The sequence below is a fragment of the Zea mays genome, chromosome 10, assembly GCF_902167145.1.
Source record: "Zea mays cultivar B73 chromosome 10, Zm-B73-REFERENCE-NAM-5.0, whole genome shotgun sequence".
In the NCBI taxonomy this organism is placed as follows: Eukaryota; Viridiplantae; Streptophyta; class Magnoliopsida; order Poales; family Poaceae; genus Zea; species Zea mays.
Genome location: NC_050105.1, coordinates 131,219,737 through 131,244,632, shown reverse-complemented (window position 1 = coordinate 131,244,632; position 24,896 = coordinate 131,219,737). Strand labels below are relative to the sequence as shown.

The window sequence follows — 24,896 nt, the reverse complement described above, 5'->3', positions numbered from 1 at the left end:
CCATGTGCAGACAATAAATAAAGTATTAACACACCCAAATTATGTTCAGTCCTTAGCACAACAAAAAACTAACACCCAAAACAATAGAAGAATAACACAATAATTTTTGCAATGGCAAAAGGATGGGTGATAGGTACATAGAAGTGGTAGAAGCATATCGAGTCGACACCGTGGTAAGGGAAAGACCATGTAGACAGGCGATGTCGAACCATCGAACGAGTATCATAGGCAGCAAATCAGGGATCTCCATCCCTCGCCTCTCCCCCACTTCAAGGTTTCGTAGAGCGGGAAGGGAAGGGAAGAGGCGAGCATACCTGTTTGTTACAGAAGGACACGACAAGACCTGAGCATCTGGAGGCAACATAGGTAGTATACCGCTATATACATATAGGGAGAGAGCACGCAAGCAGAGAAAAAAGACCAGCCGGAGCAACTCCAAACCGAGAGGCACCCGCACAAGGTGTCAGTCCGAGAAGGGCGAGAGAATGCAAGTGCCTTCCAAGCCCTAGACCCGCCGAGGTGACACAACACCACCACCAACTCCGTAGCATATGCTGATTGCTACCGCGCTACGGGCCTTGGTTATCCAATATCTCAGACCTAGACTCCTCATCGCCAAGATAACCTAAGCGTGACAGGCGCCACTGTGTCCTCCTCTGCGACACACATGGAGAAAGGCTAGGATCAAGACCGACTCGTCCTGTACCTGCGTCGACGAGCGTTGGTCGGCTCGCGGCTGCGACCGTGGACGGGGGCAGTAGGTTGGGGAGGAAGAACAGGGCAAAGGCCAGGAAGACGAACGGGACGTCCGACGACAGCAAAAACGATGGTGTGCGCATGCTGTGAAACGTCCTCGCGGACGTGCAATAGTGAAAGGGAATTAGGCTTACACCTAGTTCCTAAATAATTTTGGTGGTTGAATTGCCCAACACAAATAATTGGACTAACTAGTTTGCTCTAGTGTACAAGTTATACAGGTGCCAAAGATTCACACTTAGCCAATAAAAAGACCAAGTATTGGGTTCAACAAAAGAGCAAAGGGACAACCGAAGGCACCTCTGGTCTGGCGCACCGGACTGTCCGGTATGTCACCGGACAGTGTCCGGTGCACCACCGGACATGTCCGGTGCACCAGAGGACTCCAACTCAAACTCGTCACCTTCGAGAAAATCCAGAGGCAACTCCACTATAATTCACCGGACTGTTCGGTGTACACCGGACAGTGTCCGGTGCTCCAAGGAAGAGCGGCCTCAGGAACTCGCCGGCTTCGGGAAACTGCAATAGTTGCTCCGCTATAAATCACCGGACATGTCCGGTGTACACCGGACTGTCCGGTGTAACTACGGGGCAACGGCTACTACGCGCCAACGGTCACCTGCAACAGCAATTAATGCGCACTAGAGCGCGCAGAAGTTAGGCACGCGCGTAGTGGCGCACCGGACACGCTACAGTACATGTCCGGTGCGCCACCGGACATCCAGGCGGTACCAGAAGTCAGAGCTCCAACGGTCAGAACCCAACGGCTTTGGTGACGTGGCTGGCGCACCGGACATGTCCGGTGTGCACCGGACTGTCCGGTGCACCATGCGACAGACAGCCCCACCAAACGGCTAGTTTGGTGGTTGGGGCTATAAATACCCCCAACCACCCCACATTCAAGTCATCCAAGTTTTCCACTCCTCAACTACTTACAAGAGCTAGGCATTCAATTCTAGACACACTCAAGTGATCAAATTTTCTCCAATTCCACACAAGGCTTTAGTGATTAGCGAGAGAGATTTGTCGTGTTCTTTTGAGCTCTTGCGCTTGGATTGATTTTTTTCTTTCTCACTTGTTCTTGTGATCAAAACTCCATTGTAATCAAGGCAAGAAGCACCAATTGTGTGGTGGCCCTTGCGGGGAAGTTTTGTTCCCGGTTTTGATTTGAGAAGAGAAGCTCACTCGGTCCGAGGGACCGTTTGAGAGAGGGTAAGGGTTGAAAGAGACCCGACCTTTGTGGCCTCCTCAACGGGGAGTAGGTTTGCGAGAACCGAACCTCGGTAAAACAAATCCGCGTGTCACACTCTTCATTTGCTTGCGATTTGTTTTGCGCCCTCTCTTTCCTTTACATGAAATGTTAAGGTTCATCCGAATAATTTCCTTTGTGTTGTTGCAAACTTGAACTTCCATATGGATCATTTCATGAGCAGATATAGGATCTTTGCACCTCAGGACATCGTCAGAATCCTTTGAAGAATCAACATTGTTAACAGTTCCATTCTTAGCAAGCTTAAAGCTAAACGTCAGGGGATCTGGCAACAATATGTCAATTATAGATGCCTGTATTGCTGCCAGGATAGCATCTTTAATATTCAGCTCGCCTGAGCTATTTCTCCCGGAGTGCCATTTCACTTTTATTTTTGAAATCAAGTTGTCGATAGACACATTTAGCTCTGCCTTGGCATTCCTTTCTGCTATGGTAGCGGCCCTGGATCCAAGAGGCTCATCACTACTACTTTCCTTTACAAAGAAGGAAGCATCAAAAACAGGTAATTTGAAGTTCTCAAGAGGGACGAGTACTCTGGCAGAGTAGTCGCGATCAATTCTAGTTTTGTGACAAGCAGCATCGCCCTCTGAAATTACTTCTTCACCCACATCCACGTCATCCAAATGTACAGCAACATCAACATAAAAAACGACATCAGTAGGATTGAAAAGCTCGAGTTCCAGAAGGCGGAACCCCCAGCTTCCTTTATAGGGATCGACCTTCAATAAGTTAACGTCTTTGCCACTGACAGGCTTTATGTGTGTTTCAGTAAATTGAGCAGGTATTTCCATGGACAACAGGCGTGCTCTTACAAGACGCATGCCCTGCACAACACAGATATTCAAGGGAACAACCAGGCGTCTTCCAGGTGGAAGAGAAATATCTCCATTCTCAAGATTCGCAGCAGGACCTGAAGTGCAATATACAAATTTAGCCTTCAAGCTACATAATGACAATATTTTTGCCGATGTGATAAGGGGTGCATCCGTGCGTGTAGGAAGGTGTACAAAAGAGATCATATACAAATTTATAATGTCCAAAACTCAGAAGAGTATTGCCTAGCAGTAACCAAAGACAAACTACGGTGTAATTAGGATGGCTGTTTCAAAGCACTAATCATAACAAAGAACACCTGAAGCAAAAAGTGTCTACGGCTAGAAAAATAGAAAGCTAATTTGTCCAGGATGAAAGAACAAAAGGGGTCAAGTGCAAGACCAAGAGAACGATAGGAACACCCATGAAGCAGAGATGATTAAGAATTGCCGCTCACTAGCACCATGTGTATATCCAAACAGAAAGAAGGCAACTGTTAAACTCAAAACAACTACTGCTATCTGTGCTTCACATATACTAATAAAAATGTGAAAATATAGAGGCACTAGTTCACAACAAGGGGAACTAACAAATTTGCAAATGTCTAATTGTAATAGGTACATTAACAAAACTATGGATTTCAGCATTGACTGTAAATATAAATTATGAGAGGAGCTGAATAGTGAAGGATGACAGAGTATAAAAGAATGTGAAACAGATGACCTACCAGCATAGTGAATATCCAAGAATGGATTGATTCCTTCTCTTGCTATTCTCCTTGGATTTGCAGGAGATCTACTGCCATCTGTTTCCAAATCTGCTGAGCTGAGATGCCAGGCTCTTAGAGTTACTGCAAATGTCACTTCTCCACCCGGTTTAATAGGAAGCGCAGATTTCCATGTGCTATGGGCAATCGAAATAACAGAATCCTGATTCTTCCCTGACAATGCAACATGTGCTTCTTCAACTGGTACGGTTCTGGCATTTGTCAGTGTTATCAGAACATCACGAATTTCCCCTTCATAAAGAAGAATAGAACCATCTCCACCCACAACATTGGCAACTAACAATGGCAGAGGAGGAACAACAGAAATGCTAGGAAAGTTGACACACTTAAACTTGCTAGAGCCACAGCATCTGAAAGGATCAGAAAGGACAAGTCCTTGTGCAGCTCTAAGGAGCAAACAATCGACCTCCTTGAATAGGTGTTCTGTAATAACACCAAAGCAATGAACGATGCACCCAGGAATTGATATTTGTCCGACTTTTGTTGGAATACCAGATAATAAAACTAATCTTGAAGTGTTAGGTGGAAGACTAACACTAACTGGAAAGGCATCAAAATTCCAAGAATGGACAGAGATAGATGCTCTCCACAATTAGGTCGAAGCTGCAAGGGTTTGCTAACTCAACCATGACTTGAACCGGCTCCCCAACAATCCAACTAACCTCTTGCTTGGAAGTCCCAGAAGCTCCTGTTTTGCTGAAAGGAGTGTAAATGAAAGGTCCTGAAGGACCTGCACCAGTCCACCACTCCTTTTTATGTGGATTCCGCTTTACTATATCCCTTTGAGAAGGGTGAAGCGGGAAAGAATGCAACCTGGAAAAATAACATAAGATTAAAAAAACAGAAGATAGTAAGGACTAATTTACCATGAGCATCTTTATGTTTTAGAAGTAGTTCCAACGTATTTATTCTCTTTTTATCTCAAATATAACAATAAGATAATAATGATGAGCTTAAGCATACCTGATAAAAGCCAGGAAGACATGGATCAGCACAGCGTGTGCCTGTTGGAAGCTTGCCGGCAGAGTTAGCAAGTGAACTTGCTAGGCCACTCTGACCAGCTGGTGTGATGAGTGGGTAAAATGATCGAAGAAGACGAGCTGCAGCACTCCAGGATGAGAGTGGATCCGTGGCCCGAATTGATGACATCAGTATGTCTCTTAGAACCACCATTTGAAGGGTACTCCACTGTGACTCAAACAATGACACTATAGACTGAGGGTGCACCTTTACAGAATCAGTATTGACAGCACGAGGTTCCTTAAGAACATAAACATTGCAAATGAAACATCAATCCAACAATACTTAGTATATTTATGCACGATGAATTGATGATTGATTCTCAATATGCTGCAAGTGCACAGCTACTTTGTGATCTCACCTTGGACAAATCATGGTTCATTTTCACAGCCTTTCGGCTTTGGACATGGTATGCGTTTGTAGTCATAGTTAGAACCTGCATAGCACTCATAGCAGCATATGCATTGTCTTGCTGAAGGTACAGCTGTGCAACTTGTCTTGAAAAAAAGGCCGCCTTGCGCTTATAACCAAGTGTACCAAAAAGTCTTGCAATTTCAATATATAGTATGAGCCGGTCACTGGCATCAATAAGAGCCTTGGCACCATCTGCTGCTCCCATTAACAAATCTGAGACCTCCTTGGCAAGTTCTTGCCTGATAAATGAAGACACCGGATGACTTCAAGATAAAATGAATATACTTTGACATGACCTCAACCTCATATCAATGCACGATGAACTGTTAATAAAGCACACAGGAGACTTTTTTCTCGAAAAGCACGCAGGAGACTCACCTGCACAAGTATCTTGCCAGCTTCAAGGCAGCTTCAAGCTCAAAGCTCACAGGCGAAACTCTACACCAATGAGAACAGCTACAATGTTAGTGTGTTAAGTAATTTTCCAAGTAAATAGCCTGTTATAGCATGCCATACAGGATTCCAGTTCCCACTGTTAATAAAGAACTATCACAGCAGGGAGGGGGAAATGGACAGGCAAAGAAGACACAAAATATACAAAAGAACAAGATAGAATGTAACATCATTCAAGCCCTCATAAATTATCTTCAAAACAAAAGAGAATAATGGCCAAGAAAATTTAAGACAGGAATGCAACAATGCAAGAAAGAACTATTATAGAAATCAGTATGATCTCTTCAATATACCAGCAGCTCAAGGAAACAGATGAAATACTTGAATCCTTTGTGTACCTCAGAAGAAACAAAATGAGCTTATGCAGAATGTAACAGAACTAAAAAAAGGAAACAGCCATATGGGACAGAATGACATACGCATAGATGATTAAGAAAGAAAACAACACCCCTGAAACAATACCTTTGAGCATTATCTTGTAAAGTGGCTCTTCTATATAGCTGGATAATGGTGTAATAGCGATATTTGACTTCATCCTCCAAAACAGGATCACTTTCGCCCATCCTATCTACCTGTTCACAACCAGAATATAATCACCTAAAATGGTCCTGGAAAGGTTGCTGTCACACCCGGATTTTAGGAGTCCAAAACCCAGGCGCGAACTTCACCAAGTGTGTTAGGATCAAGTCTCACACATATGATGACTCATAGTACAGAAACGAATGTCATATCATTTATATATAACGAAGTTCTATACAAAATAACAAAATAGTTAAATAATTACATCATACGAAGACAACGATCTCGCAACCAAAGTTGACTAGGAGACGACGGGCTAGACCTCTCACGAACTCATCACAACATCCATCATACGCCTCATCCGGTGGTATCAGTTCTTGACATGGGGGATGTGAGTACAGCAAGGGTGAGCTCACATACGTTCATCGCTCAACAAATTGTGGCGAATAATGTGTATGAACTCACAAAAGGTGGGAGCCCATGTGAAGTGTAAGGCTTACCAAAGAGGATGATTAAAGCTGAGCATTGCTTTTAAAGTTGGTCAAAATTTTATTAGCAGTTACTAGGTATAAGTAGATACCAACCTAAATAAGTAATAGATCAAAATTGATAACAACACCCGCGATGTAATGCATATGACAGATTGAATTTAATTCCATAATTTAATCATGTGAGTGTCCGAGCCGCTCATTACCCTGAGCACGGCTGATATACCAGTTTTACACTCTATAGAGGTTGCACATCTTTACCCACAAATCATGTTACCCATTTGCCACGAGTTGTACGGAGCCCATACACCTCTAGTCCTCTACCAAGGAAGCGAAGCAGGGTAGCACTACGAGGCCTTTCCAAAGTTTCACTAGTTCGAGAAAACCCGCTACGGATTCAGGAAGAAGGAAGCATAGGAATCCCTCGTCCGAAAAGCTTTATAGACAATTCGACCCAAGGACCTCCCTATACTCTAGCAGCAACGCCTCCCCGCTTTCCCCTTCCGGGTAAGGTAATCTCTCCCAAGCTTTCCTAATTACTTGGCCAAGGCCGTCCCATTCCACCCTTGTGGTAGCACTGTTTTTCCGGGTGGTTCTTCATGTTCCAATTAACAATATGTTCTTATCATAAACAATAATTAAACAACATAATTGGAACATGATCATAATAAAACATTAGTTTCCCAAAACCATGTAGAACAATAGCAAATCTACTCAATAATTCATTTGTTTGCAAGGTGGGGGATAAACAATGCTAGGGCACAGTGATTAACAACGAACATTATTAGGTAAAAAGGAGTGATCAAGGGCACAACTTGCCTTAGACTCGTGATTCCCAGGTACCAACTTGATCTTCAAGTGACTCGTAACCTCGCCGCTACTCGTAGCAATACATACAAATAGACAAGAAGTACTTAAAAATAACAGTACATCAAACATGAGAACAAACAGCGTAAGAATATTCTACGTACCACAACAAGGTCGTAGGTTCAAGAATCACTAAATTCGGAGTTACGGTTAGAGTTATGATTTTCTGAAGATTTAGGTGTTAGATATAGAACAAATTAAGTGCATAATTTTAATTTATGTTTCATAACAAAATAAAGTTACCAGGGGATAAACAATATTAATATGAATTTAATACAACTGGAATGGATCAAAAAGAAGTTAGAATGAATAAGTTATGATTTTCTAAGGTTTATCGAATTGATTTTATACTGGAAATTATTTTCCAAATTATTTTAGCAAAATAACATAAATTGTGGTCTGCGGCTCCTATTATTAAAAAAGTCGGGGTCTTTTCTGTGAAAATCTGGACCTATGCGCTATGTTCATTGAACTCCAAGGGACTGAGGGTTTATTTCGACAAGAACCAGGGGCTCATATGTGAAAAACCCAAACCCAAAGGGGTATCCGCTGATGAGGGTCGTTCAGATCAGATCCTATGGTTTGGATTACATCAGCGCTTAAATGAGACAACGAGCGACCGTGGCCCATGGATCATAGATCTATGGCCCCCATATTACCCACACCACGCACTAATTCGCGTCATCGGATCTCAAATCGATGGCCTAGATTTAAAATAGTGAAATGTTTCCCCCTCATTGATCTGAACCGTAGCCACTTAGATCTACGACTCAGATACCCCCACGACTCGGTACGCCCCTGATCGCTGGATTTTGATCCTACGGTCCAGAGATCATCTTCTACCACCAGTGTCCAATCAGGGCGGTGCACCCACAGCAACGGTGACGACCTCACCGGCGCTGCGCCCATCTGCACCACCCAACCCTAAAACCCAGCGCAAAGGAGTGCGGAACAAATGGATAATTTGATAGGAAAAGCGCCTTACCAGGAACCGAGGTGGAGTTTGCGTGGTACGCAGTGCGCGGCTGTAGGATCTAGGACACCGGCTAGAGGGGGGTGAATAGACAGTTTTGACTAAAATCAAAAACACTATGGAAAAATTTATTCAATATAACAAGAGGTATAAATTTTCTAGTGATAACAAGTAAACAATCTACGAGAATCAACTAGGGAGATTGAATACTTGAAGAACAATGTGCAAAATACTAATCACTTGCACGGCAATAAGTAATGCAAGAAAGTAAAGACACCGAATTTTATCCCGTGGTATCGGTGATTTGCCGATCACCCCTAATCCATGTTGAGGTGGACTTCAAGCTCTCACTTGCTCCTTTATCAAGACACGACTTGATCTTTGAGCCAAGTGGACAAGAAATCACTCAATACCTCGATTCCACTAATGTCACCTTTGCCGCTCCGGTGAGGTAGGCGCGAACCCCTCACAATCAACACTGCGGCTTCTCCACAATCTTCTTGGAGAGCACGATGGAGACAATCACCCGAGCCGTCTAGGAGGCGGCAACCTCCAAGAGTAACAAGCCGATGACGTTTGCTCGGTGTACCACCTAGTGCCTCAAGAATCACCTGATGGATGCAAATGCACTAGGAACACTCAATCTCTCACTAGAATGCAATCTCAAGCAAAGAGTGTGAGAGAGTGAGTTGGATGATCACAATTGAGCTCAATTTTTGCAAGGAATGGCCAAGAGAACCCTCACACACGAGCTCCCCTTCTATTTATAGTCCCCCACCCAAATCCAACCGTTATGAGCAAAAGACACAAGTTCTGCGCACACGCGGACGGTCCGCGCCCTAGGGCCGGACGGTCCGCCGTACACATAACGACTATTTTTCCCGTTTGAAATCTGTCAGAGCTGTCAGAAAAGTAAGGTCCGGACAGTCCGCCCACCTTGGTCGGACCGTCCGCGACCTGGCAACTTGGAGCACCTAGAGCTCTGACCAAGTGCAGTTAACACAAGCGGACCGTCCGCCTACAAGGCCGGACCGTCCGAGACCTGGAGACAGTACTGTCCGGGCTTATCCTCCGGACAGTCCGTAGTACAAATTCCAAAAACCACACAGTCCCTACCCAAACCAAATTTGGCACCTGCGGACGGTCCGCCCATCAAGCCCGGACGGTCCGCACTATAATTTAGGGACTGTGCCGAGAGCAGCCTCCACTGGTCAGGACTGCGGACGATCCGGCCCCAAGGCCTGGACGGTCCACAGTGCAAATGAACAGGACCTGTCCGAAGTGGTCAGACTTCGGACCCCACTGGAGGATCGTGGACGGTCCGCCCTCAAGGCCCGGACGGTCCGCGCATCCCAAGACTTTGCACTTTTCAAACAAGCTTTTGAAAAGATTTTTAACTCATGAAATTTGAAGCGCTGTTAGTCCTCATGCAAGTGCAACCACTATATGCTCTATGAGGCACTAAGTTTTACACAGATCAAAGTCATTGACCCCTCTTAATAGTACGGCTATCTAACCTACTAATCCGGTCAAGTATCTTCTCTAAACTCCTGAAGACTGGCAAAAACAAAACCTATGTTATACCTTTGCCTTCACTTGATCCACAACCAATGCTTATGAATCTCCAAGATTTCCTGTTCTATGTGGTCCAACCCTGCATTCTTATTTCTCCAAGAACCGTTAGTCCACAAGCAATTGTCATTAATTACCAAAACATCACTAAGGGGCCTAGATAATTCACAATCTTCCCCTTTTTGGTAATTGATGACAACACTACATAATATATTCAAGAGAAATTTTGTTTTTCCAAATCTCCCTCATACCTTAGGTATAAGAAGGATTTTGGAGATGAGTTTCGTAGGACTTATCTTGATTTGAAGTTCTGTCCGAGAGATAGATAAATCCTAATTAAAACTCAGAATGTAAGAAAAGCTCCCCCTATGTGTGTGCAGGATATTTCAAGCTGAAGATACAACACACATAATAGATCGGAGTTTTGATGGAGACCTTCCTACAGTCATGGTTATCGAGACGTACAAGAGATAATATGTAAAGTAAACGCAGCAATTATAATCACTCCTCGATTAACCATTCACAGAGTAATTTGAACTAAACATGGTTCAACCCACAGAATATTACAAATAGTTGTCCACAAGCATAAGACATAGAGTTCAAAGTTCAAACAATAGCCAATACCAAGTGCATAAGACATAAAATAATGCATGCGACATAAAATGGTAAACATGCACATGCACGGTCTCAATGTCCACATAAAAAACTCCCCCTGAATATGACAACTTCAACTTTTCTTCTTTTCTCTCACCCTTTGGCATCAATTGCCACAAAGGAGAGGCTTCACTGATCACTTGGCGGAGGATGCATATTATAGTAGTGAGTGTTGAATGTGTCAAAGAGAGAGGAGAACTGGCCAAAGTCTTGTTGGAGTTGCTGCTGCCTCTGACTGATCTCTTGCATGCTGTCATTGGTAGAGAGATTATCAAATTGACTAGACAGAGCTTCCATGTTGTCTTAAAAACTCTGCTGCATGTTGTTGAGTCTGTTCATGATAGGATCAGTGACATCATTTTCAATGTAACTGCGAAATTTAGAAAACTCAGTGTTTAGCGCATCCCAGTTATTATCAAAACTAGATTGCATGACATCTAGGCGCTGGTTCATATGTGTCATTATTCCCTGGAAGCGGCTATCCATGTGGGTCTGAAGCCCTTGCTGCATGTTTTGAAAATATGGGTCAAAATAGCCTGGACCAGGCTGCCAGTATTGCTGAGGCTGAGGAGGAGGTGGAGGAGGAGGCATCTGCTCTGCCTCAGCTTCAGGAGCATCTCCTGCATCATAACCAGGATCTTCCTCATCATCTGAGAAGGGAGTGAGTGGTCTGGTGAGGAATCCAATTTCATTCTTGAAGGGTCTAAAGGGTGTATGAACTATCTCACAGGGCCCTTCAAATCTTGTCTTGGCTTTGATGAGAGCCATAATGAAAGAAGCGTAGGCTAAATTCTGGTTTTTGTCCATTTTTAGATCATTTAACTGTCTCATCATGAAAAGCACAATATTCATTATCTCACTATTCATGACATGGTGGATAATGTTCAAGAATTTATCTCGAATTTTGCTTTTGTCCCCACTCTTGGGAAGGATTGTGACTCTTGCAATTTTGTTAATCACAGCAGGATGATGCCTCAGTTCTGCTGTCTCTCCAAACCTCCGAGGTATGCCCAGCCTTGCTGGCTCATAAAATTGCACAAAGTCTTCAAAGTTATCTTCATTGTATAGATCAATTCCAGCTGAAGTGGTATCATAATTCATACTGTTGGCAGCTGCAAATTCAGCAAATGTTGCAGAATACCTCTTGAACCCAGTCATCCAAGTGATGGATTCCTCTTCTATATCAATCTCAGTTGTGGCCAGGAATTGCTTGACTGTCATCTCACTGAAATCAGTACTCTGACCCATAAAATGGTACAGACCACATGTCTCAAACTTTGGAATCAGGTCCTCCATAACTGATTGTCCCAGCATGAAAGTCCAATCAACCATCTGATGTTTGTGAAAGTTGGTATCCATCAATGTGCCCCAAAAAACATCAAATTAGAGCTGAGTGTGAAAGAATTGAACATTTGTGTCTGATGGCAGAGTATATTGATTGAGAGTTCTCCTGGAGCAAAATTCTGCCATAGAGAACCTCCTCTTTATAAATGTCCATCATGTGATGTCAATTGGATAGTCAGGATGGGTATGCGGAATGTCTTCTGTGTCCATAGATTCACTGCCCCAGCTGAGGATTGGGCCTCTGAGTCAGTGGTTGGAGTGTAGTCAGCATCGTCTGCACGAGGGCGCTTTGATTTGAAGCGACCGGCAAGCTTCTTTCGAAGACCACCCAGACCACTGCAATAAATGTGAGAAACATCCATAGGTGAATAGTTGATAATACCACAATCATAGAGCAAGGAAGTGCAATTCTCTGTCAGGGTCCGGACTGTCTGCGCTAGAGGGCCGGACTGTCCGCGCCACAGGTCCAGACGGTCCGCGACCGTTCAGGGGCGACTCTCTAGAACCCTAGTCGCCTCAATCATTCAAACGACGATTCCGCAGAAAATATCTAACCAAACTTGTTCAATTTTTTGCACAACATTCACAATGAGTAGCACTAATAATCCCACCAATCAGATTTGTGAATCTATTGCTCAATTATAGATCAGAGAGAAAATCCGAATAATCCCAAATTTGAAAAAAAAAATTGATAAAATACATGAGATTATGAAATACCGGGATGAAGACATGTTTGTTGAACTTTCCACAGGCTTTCGGACTGTCCGTGCGCAACTTCTCTTCACCGTCCGCGCACAATCGACGAAAGTGACCTTTTGGCGAGTGGAGAGCGTGAGAGGAAATGAGCAGAAATGAGAAGTTGACTGCCTCTGCCCATTTTTACTGCCTGTCGCGGACAGTCCGCGCAGGGGCGGCGGACGGTCCGCGCCCTGATAACTTCAGACTGTCTGCACTTCTGACCGGACTGTAAAGATCCTGATACTGCGGACGGTCCGCGGCCCATGGGCGGACGGTCCGTGGCCTGATACTCAATTTTTCAAATTCTGTTCACTTTCTGATTTTGAATTTCAAATCTGATTTGATGCTCATATATGGACATTTCGACCAATCCAAGGGTTAGTATGCATGCATATACACATTATGTATTTGAGGAATGCACATTTTCATATCAAACTACTTAGATCAATCTAAAATGAAAAATTCATCAAAAATACCCAATAAATAGCGTAGAGAGCATATTTAGAACCGAAATGCAATACTACACATGTGCGTTCAACCTCAAGCTACATTTGAGAGATCGATCACATTCATTTCACTTCTTAGAGTACAAAATCTCGTTTCATCCAATGACTTTGTAAAAATATCGGCTAATTGATCATCCGTGCCAATGGAATATATAAAGATATCTCCCTTTCAACATGACCCCTTAAGAAGTGATGTCGTATATCAATATGCTTAGTTCTTAAGTGTTGGACCGGATTTGTAGTCAATTTTACTGCACTTTCATTATCACACATGAGAGGCACATTCTTGAAAATAATCTCATAATCCAATAGAGTTTGTTTCATCCATAATAGTTGAGCACAACAATTTCCGGCCGATATATATTCCGCCTCGGCGGTAGAGAGAGAAATGGAATTTTACTTTTTAGAAGACCATGAAACAAGAGATCTACCAAAAAATTGACAACAACCGGAGGTGCTTTTTTTATCAACTTTGCACCCCGCATAGCCCGAATCCGAATATACAATTAATTCGAATTGAGTACCTTTGGGATATCATAAACCAATATTGGGAGTATACTTCAAATGTCTTAAAATTCTTTTTGTGACCTTCAAGTGAATCTCTCTAGGTGAAGCTTTAAAATCGAGCACGCATGCAAACACTAAACATAACATCGGGCCTAGATGCGGTAATATAAAGTAAGCTACCAATTATTGAGCGATAAAGTTTTTGATCAACCATAGTACCTCCCTCATCTAAGTCTAGATGACCATTTGTTGTCATAAGAGTCTTGATAGACTTTGCATTTTCTAAACCAAACTTCTTGAGCATTTCCTTCAAATATTTTGATTTGCTTATAAAAATTTCATCTTTTAATTGTTTGATTTGAAGACCAAGAAAGAAGTTCAATTCTCCTATCATAGACATTTCAAATTCTTTTGACATTATTTTTCCAAATTTCTCACAAAACAATTCATTAGTATATCCAAAAATAATATTATCAACATAAATTTGACAAACAAATAAGTCTTTGCCAATTATTTTAGTGAATAGGGTAGTGTCAACCTTCCCAATTCATAATTGGTAGCTTACTTTATCGCTCAATAATTGGTAGCTTATTTTATATTACTGCATCTAGGCCCGATGTTATGTTTAGTGTTTGCATGTGTGCTCGATTTTAAGCTTCACCTAGAGAGATTCACTTGAAGGCCGCAAAAAGAATTCTAAGATATTTGAAGTATACTCCCAATATTAGTCTATGGTATCCCAAAGGTGCTCAATTAGAATTAATTAGATATTCAGATTCGAGCTATGCGGGGTGCAAAATTGATAGAAAAAGCACCTCCGGTTGTTGTCAATTTCTTGGTAGATCTCTCGTTTCATGATCTTCTAAAAAGCAAAATTCTGTTGCTATCTCTACCGCCGAGGCAGAATATATATCGGCCAGAAATTGTTGTGCTCAACTATTATGGATGAAACAAACTCTATTGGATTATGGGATTATTTTCAAGAATGTGCCTCTCATGTGTGATAATGAGAGTGCGGTAAAATTGGCTACAAATTCGGTCCAACACTCAAGAACTAAGCATATTGATATATGACATCACTTCTTAAGAGATCATGTTGGAAAGGAAGATATCTCTATATATTCCATTGGTACGGATGATCAATTAGCCGATATTTTTACAAAGTCATTGGATGAAACGAGATTTTGTACTCTAAGAAGTGAATGTCTATGGTATCCCAAAGGTGCTCATTTTGTACTCTATGGGATTATCTTCATCCCGGTATTTCATAATCTCATGGATTTCATCAAATTTCTTCAAATTTGGGATTATTCGGATTTTCTCTCTAATCTAGAATTGAACAATACTTTTACAAATCTGATTGGTGGGAATATTAGTGCTACTCATTGTGAATGTTGTGCAAAAATTTGAATGAGTTTGGATGGATATTTTCTGCGGAATCGACGTTTGAATGATTGAGGCGACTAGGGTTCTAGGGAGTCGCCACTGGACGGTCGCGGACCGTCCGCCTGGTGGGCGTGGACCGTCCGGACCTGTGGCGCGGACAGTCCGGACCCTGACAGAGAATTGCACTTCCTTTCTCTATGATTTTGGCGTTACCAACTATTCATGTATGGATGTTTCTCACATTTATTGCAGTGGTCTGGTGGTCTTCGCAAGAAGCTTGCCGGTCGCTTCAAATCAAAGCGTCCTCGTGCAGACGATGCTGACTACACTCCAACCACTGATTCAGAGGCCCAATCTTCAGCTGGGGGCAGTGAATCTATGGACACAAAAGACATTCCTCATACACATCCTGACTACCCAATTGACATCACATGATGGACATTTCCAAAGAGGAGATTCTCTATGGCAGAATACTGCTACAGGAGAACTGTCAATCAATATACTCTACCATCAGACACAAATGTTCAATTCTTCCACACTCAGCTCCAATTTGATGTTTTTTGGGGCACATTGATGGATACCAACTTTCACAAACATCAGGTGATTGATTGGACTTTCATGCTGGGACAATCAGTTATGGAGGAACTGATTCCAAAGTTTGAGACATGTGGTCTGTACCATTTTATGGGTCAGAGGACTGATTTCAGTGAGATGGCAGTCAAGCAATTCCTGGCCACAGGTGAGATTGATATAGAAGAGGAATCCATCACTTGGATGACTCGGTTCAAGAGGTATTCTGCAACATTTGCTGGATTTGCAGCTGCCAACAGTCTGAATTATGATACCATTTTAGCTGGAATTGATCTATACACTAAAGATAATTTTGAAGATTTTGTGCAATTTTTTGAGCCAGCAAGGCTGGGCATACCTCGGAGGTTTGGAGAGACAGCAGGACTGAGGCATCATCCTGCTGTGATCAACAAGATTGCAAGAGTCACAATTCTTCCTAAGAGTGGGGACAAGAGCAAAATTCGAGACAAATTCTAAAACATTATCCATCATGTCATGAATGGTGAGGTAATGAATATTGTGCTTTTCATGATGAGACAGTTAAATGATCTAAAAATGGACAAAAACCAGAATTTAGCCTATGCGCCTTACATTATAGTTCTCATCAAAGCAAAGACAAGATTTAAAGGGCCATGTGAGATAGTTCATACACCCTTTAGACCATTCAAGAATGAAATTGGCTTCCTCACCAGGCCACTCACTCTCTTCCCAGATGATGAGGAAGATCCTGGTTATGATGGAGGAGATGCTCCTGAAGTTGAGGCAGAGCAGATGCCTCCTCCTCCACCTCCTCCTCAACCTCAGCAATACTGGTAGCCTAGTCCAGGCTATTTTGACCTATATTTTCAAAACATGCAACAAGGGCTTCAGACTCACATGGATACCCGCTTCCAGGGAATGATGACACATATGGACCAACGCCTGGATGACATGCAATCTAGTTTTGATAGTAACTGGGATGCACTAAACACTGAGTATTCCGAATTTCGCAGTCACATTCAAACTAATGTCACTGATCCTATCATGAACAGACTCAACAACATGCAGCAGAGTTTTCAGGACAACATGAGAGCTCTGTCTAGTCAATTTGACAACCTCTCTACCAATGACAACATGCAAGAGATCAGTCAGAGGCAGCAACAACTCCAACAAGACTTTGGACAGTTCTCCTCTCTTTTTGACACCTTCAGCACTCACTACTATAACATGCATCCTCCACCGAGTGATCAGTGAAGCCTCTCCTTTATGGAAATTGATGCCAAAGGGGGAGAGAAGTGAAGAAAGAGAAGAGAAGTTGTCATATTGAGGGGGAGTTTGTTTATGTGGACATTGAGACTGTGCATGTGCATGTTTACCATTTTATGTCGCATGCATTATTTTATGTCTTATGCACTTGGTATTGGCTACTATTTGAACTTTGAACTCTATGTCTTATGCATGTGGACAACTATTTGTAATATTCTGTGGGTTGAACCATGTTTAGTTCAAATTACTCTGTGAATGGTTAATCAAGGAGTGATTATAATTGTTGCGCTTACTTTACATATTATCTCTTGTACGCCTCGATAACCATGACTGTAGGAAGGTCTCCATCAAAACTCCGATCTATTATGGGTGTTGTATCTTCAGCTTGAAATATCCTGCACACACATAGGGGGAGCTTTTCTTACATTCTGAGTTTTAATTAGGATTTATCTATCTCTCGGACAAAACTTCAAATCAAGATAAGTCCTACGAAACTCATCTCCAAAATCCTTCTTATACCTAAGGTATGAGGGAGATTTGGAAAAACAAAATTTATCTTGAATATATTATGTAGTGTTGTCATCAATTACCAAAAAGGGGGAGATTGTGAATTATCTAGGCCCCTTAGTGATGTTTTGGTAATTAATGACAACTGCTTGTGGACTAACGGTTCTTGAAGAAATAAGAATGCAGGGTTGGACCACATAGAACAGGAAATCTTGGAGATTCATAAGCATTGGTTGTGGATCAAGTGAAGGCAAAGATATAACATAGGTTTTGTTTTTGCCGGTCTTCAGGAGTTTAGAGAAGATACTTGACCGGATTAGTAGGTTAGATAGCCGTACTATTAAGAGGGGTCAATGACTTTAATCTGTGTAAAACTTAGTGCCTCATAGAGCATCTAGTGGTTGCATTTGCATGAGGACTAACAACGCTTCAAATTTCATGAGTTAAAAATCCTTTCAAAAGCTTGTTTGAAAAGTGCAACGTGTTGGGATACGCGGACCGTCCGGGACTAACAGCGCTTCAAATTTCATGAGTTAAAAATCCTTTCAAAAGCTTGTTTGAAAAGTGCAAAGTCTTGGGATGCGTGGACCGTCCGGGCCTTGGGGCCGGACCGTCCGCAGTCCTGACCTAGATGCTCTATGAGGCACTAAGTTTTACACAGATTAAAGTTATTGACCCCTCTTAATAGTACGGCTATCTAACTTACTAATCCGGTCAAGTATCTTCTCTAAACTTCTGAAGACCGGCAAAAAACAAAACCTATGTTATACTTTATGTTATACTTTTGCCTTCACTTGATCCACAACCATTGCTTATCAATCTCCAAGATTTCCTGTTTTATGTGGTCCAACCCTGCATTCTTATTTCTCCAAGAACTGTTAGTCCACAAACAGTTGTCATTAACTACCAAAACATCACTAAAGGGCCTAGATGATTCACAGCGGCGGCGCGGCAACTCCGGTGAGCGATTCGGGAGGCTCTAATGCGCCCAGTGCTCACCTGCAGGCGCGCGAACGATCCTAGAGCGCCCGCGAACCCCACCGGACCCGAGACAAAGCTTGGGCAATGGCGTACACGGGTATTGACGGCGGCGGCGATCTCAGGCTCTTTTTCACCCGCGACGGCTATGTGGGTCGATGAGTTTGCTATGCACCAAGGTCTAGGGGCGGGGTGACATGTATATACCCCGCACAGGGTAGTCCGACTCAGCTGGCAGGATGGTTGCGAGAACTATGGCGGATATGTCGCGGCGGCGATTTGTTAACGGGGGAAGATAAACATTAGAGAGGGTGGAAACCCACCGGCCAGCCAAATGTGTAGCGCGTCCGCGCGATGGCAGAGAGTGTGACATGTGGGGTCCCAGGAACAGCGAAACGTGTGCGCGCGATGCCGGGACTGGCTGACAGGGTGGGGTCTCCCAGTCGGCATCCGACGCATAGAAGCGTGCATATGTGGGACTGACGGGGCGGGCCCGCCTGTCGGCGCCGAGGCACGCGGTGGGCTGAGTGGGCCGCGCTTTGCGCGGGTGATGAAGAGGGAATTGGGCTGAGGTGGGAAAGAATTGGTCCAGCCCGAGGTGACCATTCCCAGTTCCTTATTTTTTTATTTTTTTTTCTCATTTTCTGATTTCTATTTTCCATTTCAATTTTTTTGAATTCACGTTGACTTCAAATTGGAGTTGAATAATTCGAATATAAGTGCAACATTCAAGGAATCCCAGCATATATATTTTATTTATATATTAATTACTTATCCTACTTATTTAGAAATGTATTTCAAATGTGAAGTACACACATTATCAAGAAATACCATTTTGAATGAAAATTTAAAGGTTCTTCCACAATCCAACATTTACTACTTAATATTATTTATTTAAATTAAAGAGATATGTTTATAAAGGAAGAAAATCATCTATAGAAGTCATTTTATCTCAAATCCTTTGGAGAAATTTTTATACCTCACAAAAATGATTTTGAGTGTTACAGTTGCCATGAATATCATGCCAAGTGAAATTTAGATATAAATGGAGACATTTTCAAATGAAGTATTGATATGTGGAATGTGGCTTATCAAGATGAATATAGTTGAACTTTAACAACCAGAATGACTTTATGTAAAAGCTTACCACTAATGCACAGACACTACCCTCAAGGGCTCCAGCGTGCCAGAAAACATCACCAGTCAATCTTGCAAGCTCTATAGCAGTGGTATAATGTGCATTGGCGTCCACAGGTGATCCAGGCAAGAGGCAATAATCTCCTATTATCTTTTGCGCACGACCCAGCCTTCTTTTTTTAGCCTTAATTACCTAATAAAAATACAGAAGTATGTTGTCGTGTATAAGTAATACAATCCTGGGCAATTTGCATCATCAACATAACACTGCTAAAAAAATACTTGGAACACCTAAAGTATGAACCTCCTCTGAGCCAAGACTGGATTGTGAATCCAATGGGGTCTTCAAAATAGTTCCTGTGGATTCTGCACGCAAGACCCACTTCTCAAACTCCATCAACAAAGAAGCAGCAAGATCTTGGATCATTGTAAGCATATGAAGTTCCAGTGATTGCTGATCAGAAGGAGGGAACATAATAATAGTGTCCCTCTTCTTCCCTGACAACTATAAAAAAATACCCAGACAAAAAGAGATTGCATTAGAGCATCAGGTGAACAAACATGACAAACTAGATGTGCTACAACATGGGTACGATATTTGTTACTGTTTGAGATAGGTCAATCGCATTGCACGCAAAGGGGATGACTAAAAAAGTATTGAACACAAGATATGACTTAAAATACTGACAGAATACAACGCAAGTGAAGTGAGCACAAAGCATAGCATAAGGCTATCTCCAACAAGGAAATGCATTTTTGGAGAGTCATATAGCTATTTGCATAGTGAACAGTTTATGTGTATGGCATGCAAAATTTTGTTTCTTCACCAGATCACGCATATGCAAATGCATCTCCCACCTACAATACCATCTCAATAAACAACTAGTAGTGTGCCCGTGCTTTGCTACGGTTTCATTTATACAGCGTAAACTACAAAGATGTGTGCATCCTATTTATTAAAGTCAACAACCATGTTTCAAATATACATTTGTGCAAAAATTTATTATAGGAAGCGGTCGGGTGGTGGTGCTTGTTAGTTGAGATATACACGAGACATTTATTAAGAAAAATAAAGAATGGTCTTTTATCTTGTGTATGCGCATTCTTCTACTTTCTTTATCATTAGAAACAAAGAGAAAAAGATTCTAACACAGTTTCTATTACATAGTTAAGCCTAGCGCGTGCGGGCAGTGGCCACACACAAAGCACGTACACAATAATTATATAAAAACGAACAATATATATTCTTTGTTAATAACCAATGCATAACTAAACTCGGGATATTTTGGATTAAAAACTTAGTCATAAAAACATTGATTGTGTTGCAATACACTAAACATCTTTGTGTAGTAAACAGGAGTGAGATAATTTCTATATATGTTGTTTAAGAAAAGTAATAGATAAATCAGCACAACACCGGTGGCTTTGCCGATGTAGGCCTCAACATCTTCATCTGATGCTTCAGCAGCCTCAACCTCTGGTGCATGCTGACCAACTTCCATCGCCCGGCTCATCTGACAAAACACATCGCAAATTATAGATAAAATCATTCGATGTTGGGCATCCATGCAGACATAGCGATCAGTCATCTTATCATCATCATGTCAGTCTCGCTACAAATTAAATTAATAATAGTGGGAGAGGGGGCAATATCATCCATCGTATACAGACCCAAAAAAACAATGTTGTCGCCTGTCATCAAGCCAAGCCCACCAAATCTTCTTAATCTGTCAATCATGGGTCACACCACACCACATTGTAGACATCTCAATATATTCCAACTTCAACTGCTTTGTTCTCATCACATAATTTTTCTTTTCACTCGAGCTTCACATATCACAGAAGAGAATGAACCTAATCACATCAACAAACAAACAAAAAGGAATCTCGGTCATAAAATTGTTTGTGCACCACTACATAGAACACTAACTCTTTGTACTTGCAAAAAAATCAATGGCATGCAAACCTGGTAATTTCTACCATCAGCTCGCCACATATAGAACATGAGCTACTACTTCTGAGGCACGACAGGAGGGAGCTGCTGGAGGCCTCCTGAGGGGCTGGCTCGATCGATTCAGAACGCCTAATCTTCGGTTGAGTAAAAGCAAAAAGGAATTCCTTGAAGGTCACCATTCCAGTATTGTCTCAATTCATCTCTGCGTTCACCAAAGGAGTAAATATCCTGGCAGATATTATAAACATGTAATAACCATGATTGGACTGGAGTAATAATAACCAATACATAACTAATCTCGGGATATTTTGGATTAAAAACTTAGTCATAAAAACATTTATTGTGTTGCAATACACTTAACATCTTTGTGTAGTAAACAGGAGTGGGACAATTTCTATATATGTTGTTTAAGAAAAGTAATAGATAAATCAGCACACCACCGGTGGCTTTGCCGATGTAGGCCTCAACATCTTCATCTGATGCTTCAGCAACCTCAACCTCTGGTGCATGTTGACCAACTTCCATCGCCCGACTCATCTCACAAAACACATCGCAAATTATAGATAAAATCATTCGATGATGGGCATCCCATGTTGACATGGCGATCTGTCATCTTATCATCATCATGTCAGTCTCGCTACAAATTAAATTAATAATAGCGAGAGAGGGGGCAGTGTCATCCATAGAGACCTGAAGAGCAGCACACATAAGGCGAAAGCACTGCTGCCATCGTGTACAGACACAAAAAAAACAATGTTGTCATCAAGCCAAGCCCACCAAATCTTCTTAATCTATGTCAATCATGGGTCACACCACACCACATTATAGCCATCTCAATATATTCCAACTTCAGCTGCTTTGTTCTCATCACATAATTTTTGCTCTGAATGACAAAACTACATTGAAAGCAGATATTACTAATTATAGTAGAAAAAGAGCAAACAGTTAACTTGAAGATGAAAAGCTTTGTATCTATCCCATCATAATTATGTTTTACATTTGGTCTGACTTGTATTTCTACCTAGCCATTCTCAGGTCGGAGGAGTAGACCGTGCCATGCTTAGCAAGAAGTGAGCCATAACTTGTAGAATCTAAATTGATCACCATATGCTTAATTTTGTGTTCCAATGGTGTGGATATTCAAAAAAATTACCTCTCATGTTCCTCGTCAGAATCCATTTCCTCATCAGAGTGTTCACGAGCTTGAGTATCCTCATTGCCATTATCCCTAAAAATGAAAAATATGAAAAACTAAAAAAAATAGATGATCATGAACAAGCATGCTTTTTAGATGCTTTTGCAATAACAAACCATAGGTAAAGATAGAACATAAGCATCCTATTAGAACGTACTTTACAATGCCTGAAAACATAATCTTATTCAACATCCTAATATTTTAACCATGTTTTTCCTTATCCACTATGTTATGTTTTTTCTAGACAGGCAAACAAATCAGCCTTCAAAATCAGTATTGCCTGAATACCAGTGCAACTAAATTCATTATCGGTGGGTACAAAAACTTAGTGGAAAATATCTGAATCGAAAATCTCATGCAATCTGAAAGCTGCTAGTCACAAACAATGTACTAAAACAAAAGGAATCAAAAAGTACCAGGGCATGAATCCACTGGCTGATAATTGCTGATAATTGGACGGAGATCACTCCTTAGCAGGTCTACTGAAAGTTGATAACGAGTTCAAGTCTACAGAATGTACTCAGTATCCACCTAAATCCACATGATGGGGTGGATTGGAGAGAAAATTAACTTATGGCTCCTTTTTACACAAGTTGTCTGTTTAGTTCATGATTAGGAATGATGATAGCTAAGACTTCAGAGTATTAATTTGTAGAGTACCAACTGACGTTTGGAGGAAGTTAACTTCTCAATGTTCTCTCTGATTGCATATTTGCACGCACGCTGGCAAATTTCTGTGATATCTGCTCCATTGAACCCTTGCGTGTACTTAGCAAGGGCATTCAAGTCCACATCCTTCGCCACAGGGGACTTCCTAAGGCAGGCCTTGAAGATCTGGAGCCTAGACTGCTCAGTAGGAAGTGGAATGTAGATCAGCTGGTCAAGACGCTCTGGCCTCAGCAGAGCGGGGTCAATGATATCAGGCCTGTTTGTAGCTCCAATAATAAACACAGTCAAACTAACAAGCAAGAAAAAAAGGAGATTCAGTGGTCTGCTACTGTGTTTAATTTTGTTTGCTTATTAGTACAGGAGGAAGTGTTTCCTCCAAAGAAGTAGATGGTATTTCTTTTAACTACTTGACACGAAAGTTGGCATTTTTTATCAGGCTGAGGTTGATGGTTCAAATGAGTCCAATGACTTTGAGCCTGGTTCACTTAACACAACAAACCAGCTCATATGCCAATGGCTATCTTTCACAATGGGACCAATTCACTGCACAGGTTGAGCCCATTGCTTCTACTGTGCCTTACATGGTTGGGAGGTTCGTCTAGGATTCCAATTCGACAACAGATCAAGTAATGAAACGATACAGTTTTTATATGTTTCTGATGCTACTAATTTGTGGTTGCAGTGGTAGCCACAAAAGAGATTGGCCTGGATCAGGATCTTTCTATGGAAATCTTGACTCAGGTGGTGAATGTGGGGTACCAGCTCAGAATATGTTCTATATGCCAGCAGAAAACTGTGAGCAGTTCTGGTATGAAATAAAACATGAAGCTACTGCTTATATACGTGGTCAAATACAAAGATATTTCTGGTTCAACTAAAATAAATAATAGACAGGCAAAAGAGGGCATTAACAACCTTTTATGGTGTTTGATGAAGCTGAGATGGCTGAAATTTCACTACTCATGACACCTGCAAAAAAAGTCAAAAACAAATACTTATGGCAGTTAACAAATACAACATTGAAGCTATTTGTTGATGGAGCTGAGTTGTGCATCGTTGTCCATCTAAAAAGTTACAGTATCTGTCCATCTAAAAAGTTACAGTATTTTCCAACCTTTTTTCTGTAAGAAGCTCTCATCGAACATCAACTTATCATTCTAGGTACTCAACGGACTACGGGATGTTCCGTTTCTGCGTAGCCAATACCAAGTTGGACTGGAGGCCAGCAACGGAGCAGTACAGGTTCATCAAGCACTTCCTGTCATCTGTTGATCGGCAGAAACAGCCATGGCTCATCTTCCTCGCGCACCGTGTCCTGGGTTACTCGTCGGCCACCTTCTACGCCGACGAAGGAACAACCGAGGAGCCCATGGGCCGCGAGTGCCTTCAGCCACTCTGGTAGAAGTACAAGGTCGATATCGCTATGTACGATTTCAATAAATTATATAAAAATGACCACCACATATTATAATCTAACTCAAAATCTCAAATTCTTACACAATACGAACCAAACCGGCAATTTCCAACTAAACCTAGACACTTATACAAAGGGCAGTTTATGGCAAAAAAGTACT

At 41.9% G+C, this 24,896-nt stretch overlaps 1 protein-coding gene across 1 annotated transcript in view; it reads right to left on the bottom strand.

Annotated features, from left to right (window-relative positions):
- Window positions 1-2,045: 2,045 nt before the first annotated feature.
- The window catches only part of LOC111590306 (trafficking protein particle complex II-specific subunit 120 homolog), a 34,406-nt gene continuing 11,555 nt past the window's right edge, over window positions 2,046-24,896 (bottom strand). Inside the window, exons 2-9 of the mRNA XM_023301233.2 lie at window positions 19,809-20,009; window positions 19,515-19,697; window positions 5,976-6,085; window positions 5,439-5,498; window positions 5,008-5,299; window positions 4,590-4,886; window positions 3,567-4,439; window positions 2,046-2,936 (exon numbers count right to left, since the gene is read on the bottom strand). Of these exons, the coding sequence (XP_023157001.1) occupies window positions 4,380-4,439; window positions 4,590-4,886; window positions 5,008-5,299; window positions 5,439-5,498; window positions 5,976-6,085; window positions 19,515-19,697; window positions 19,809-19,979 (1,173 nt within the window). The 5' untranslated portion in view covers window positions 19,980-20,009 and the 3' untranslated portion in view covers window positions 2,046-2,936; window positions 3,567-4,379. The remainder of the gene's footprint in view (window positions 2,937-3,566; window positions 4,440-4,589; window positions 4,887-5,007; window positions 5,300-5,438; window positions 5,499-5,975; window positions 6,086-19,514; window positions 19,698-19,808; window positions 20,010-24,896) is intronic.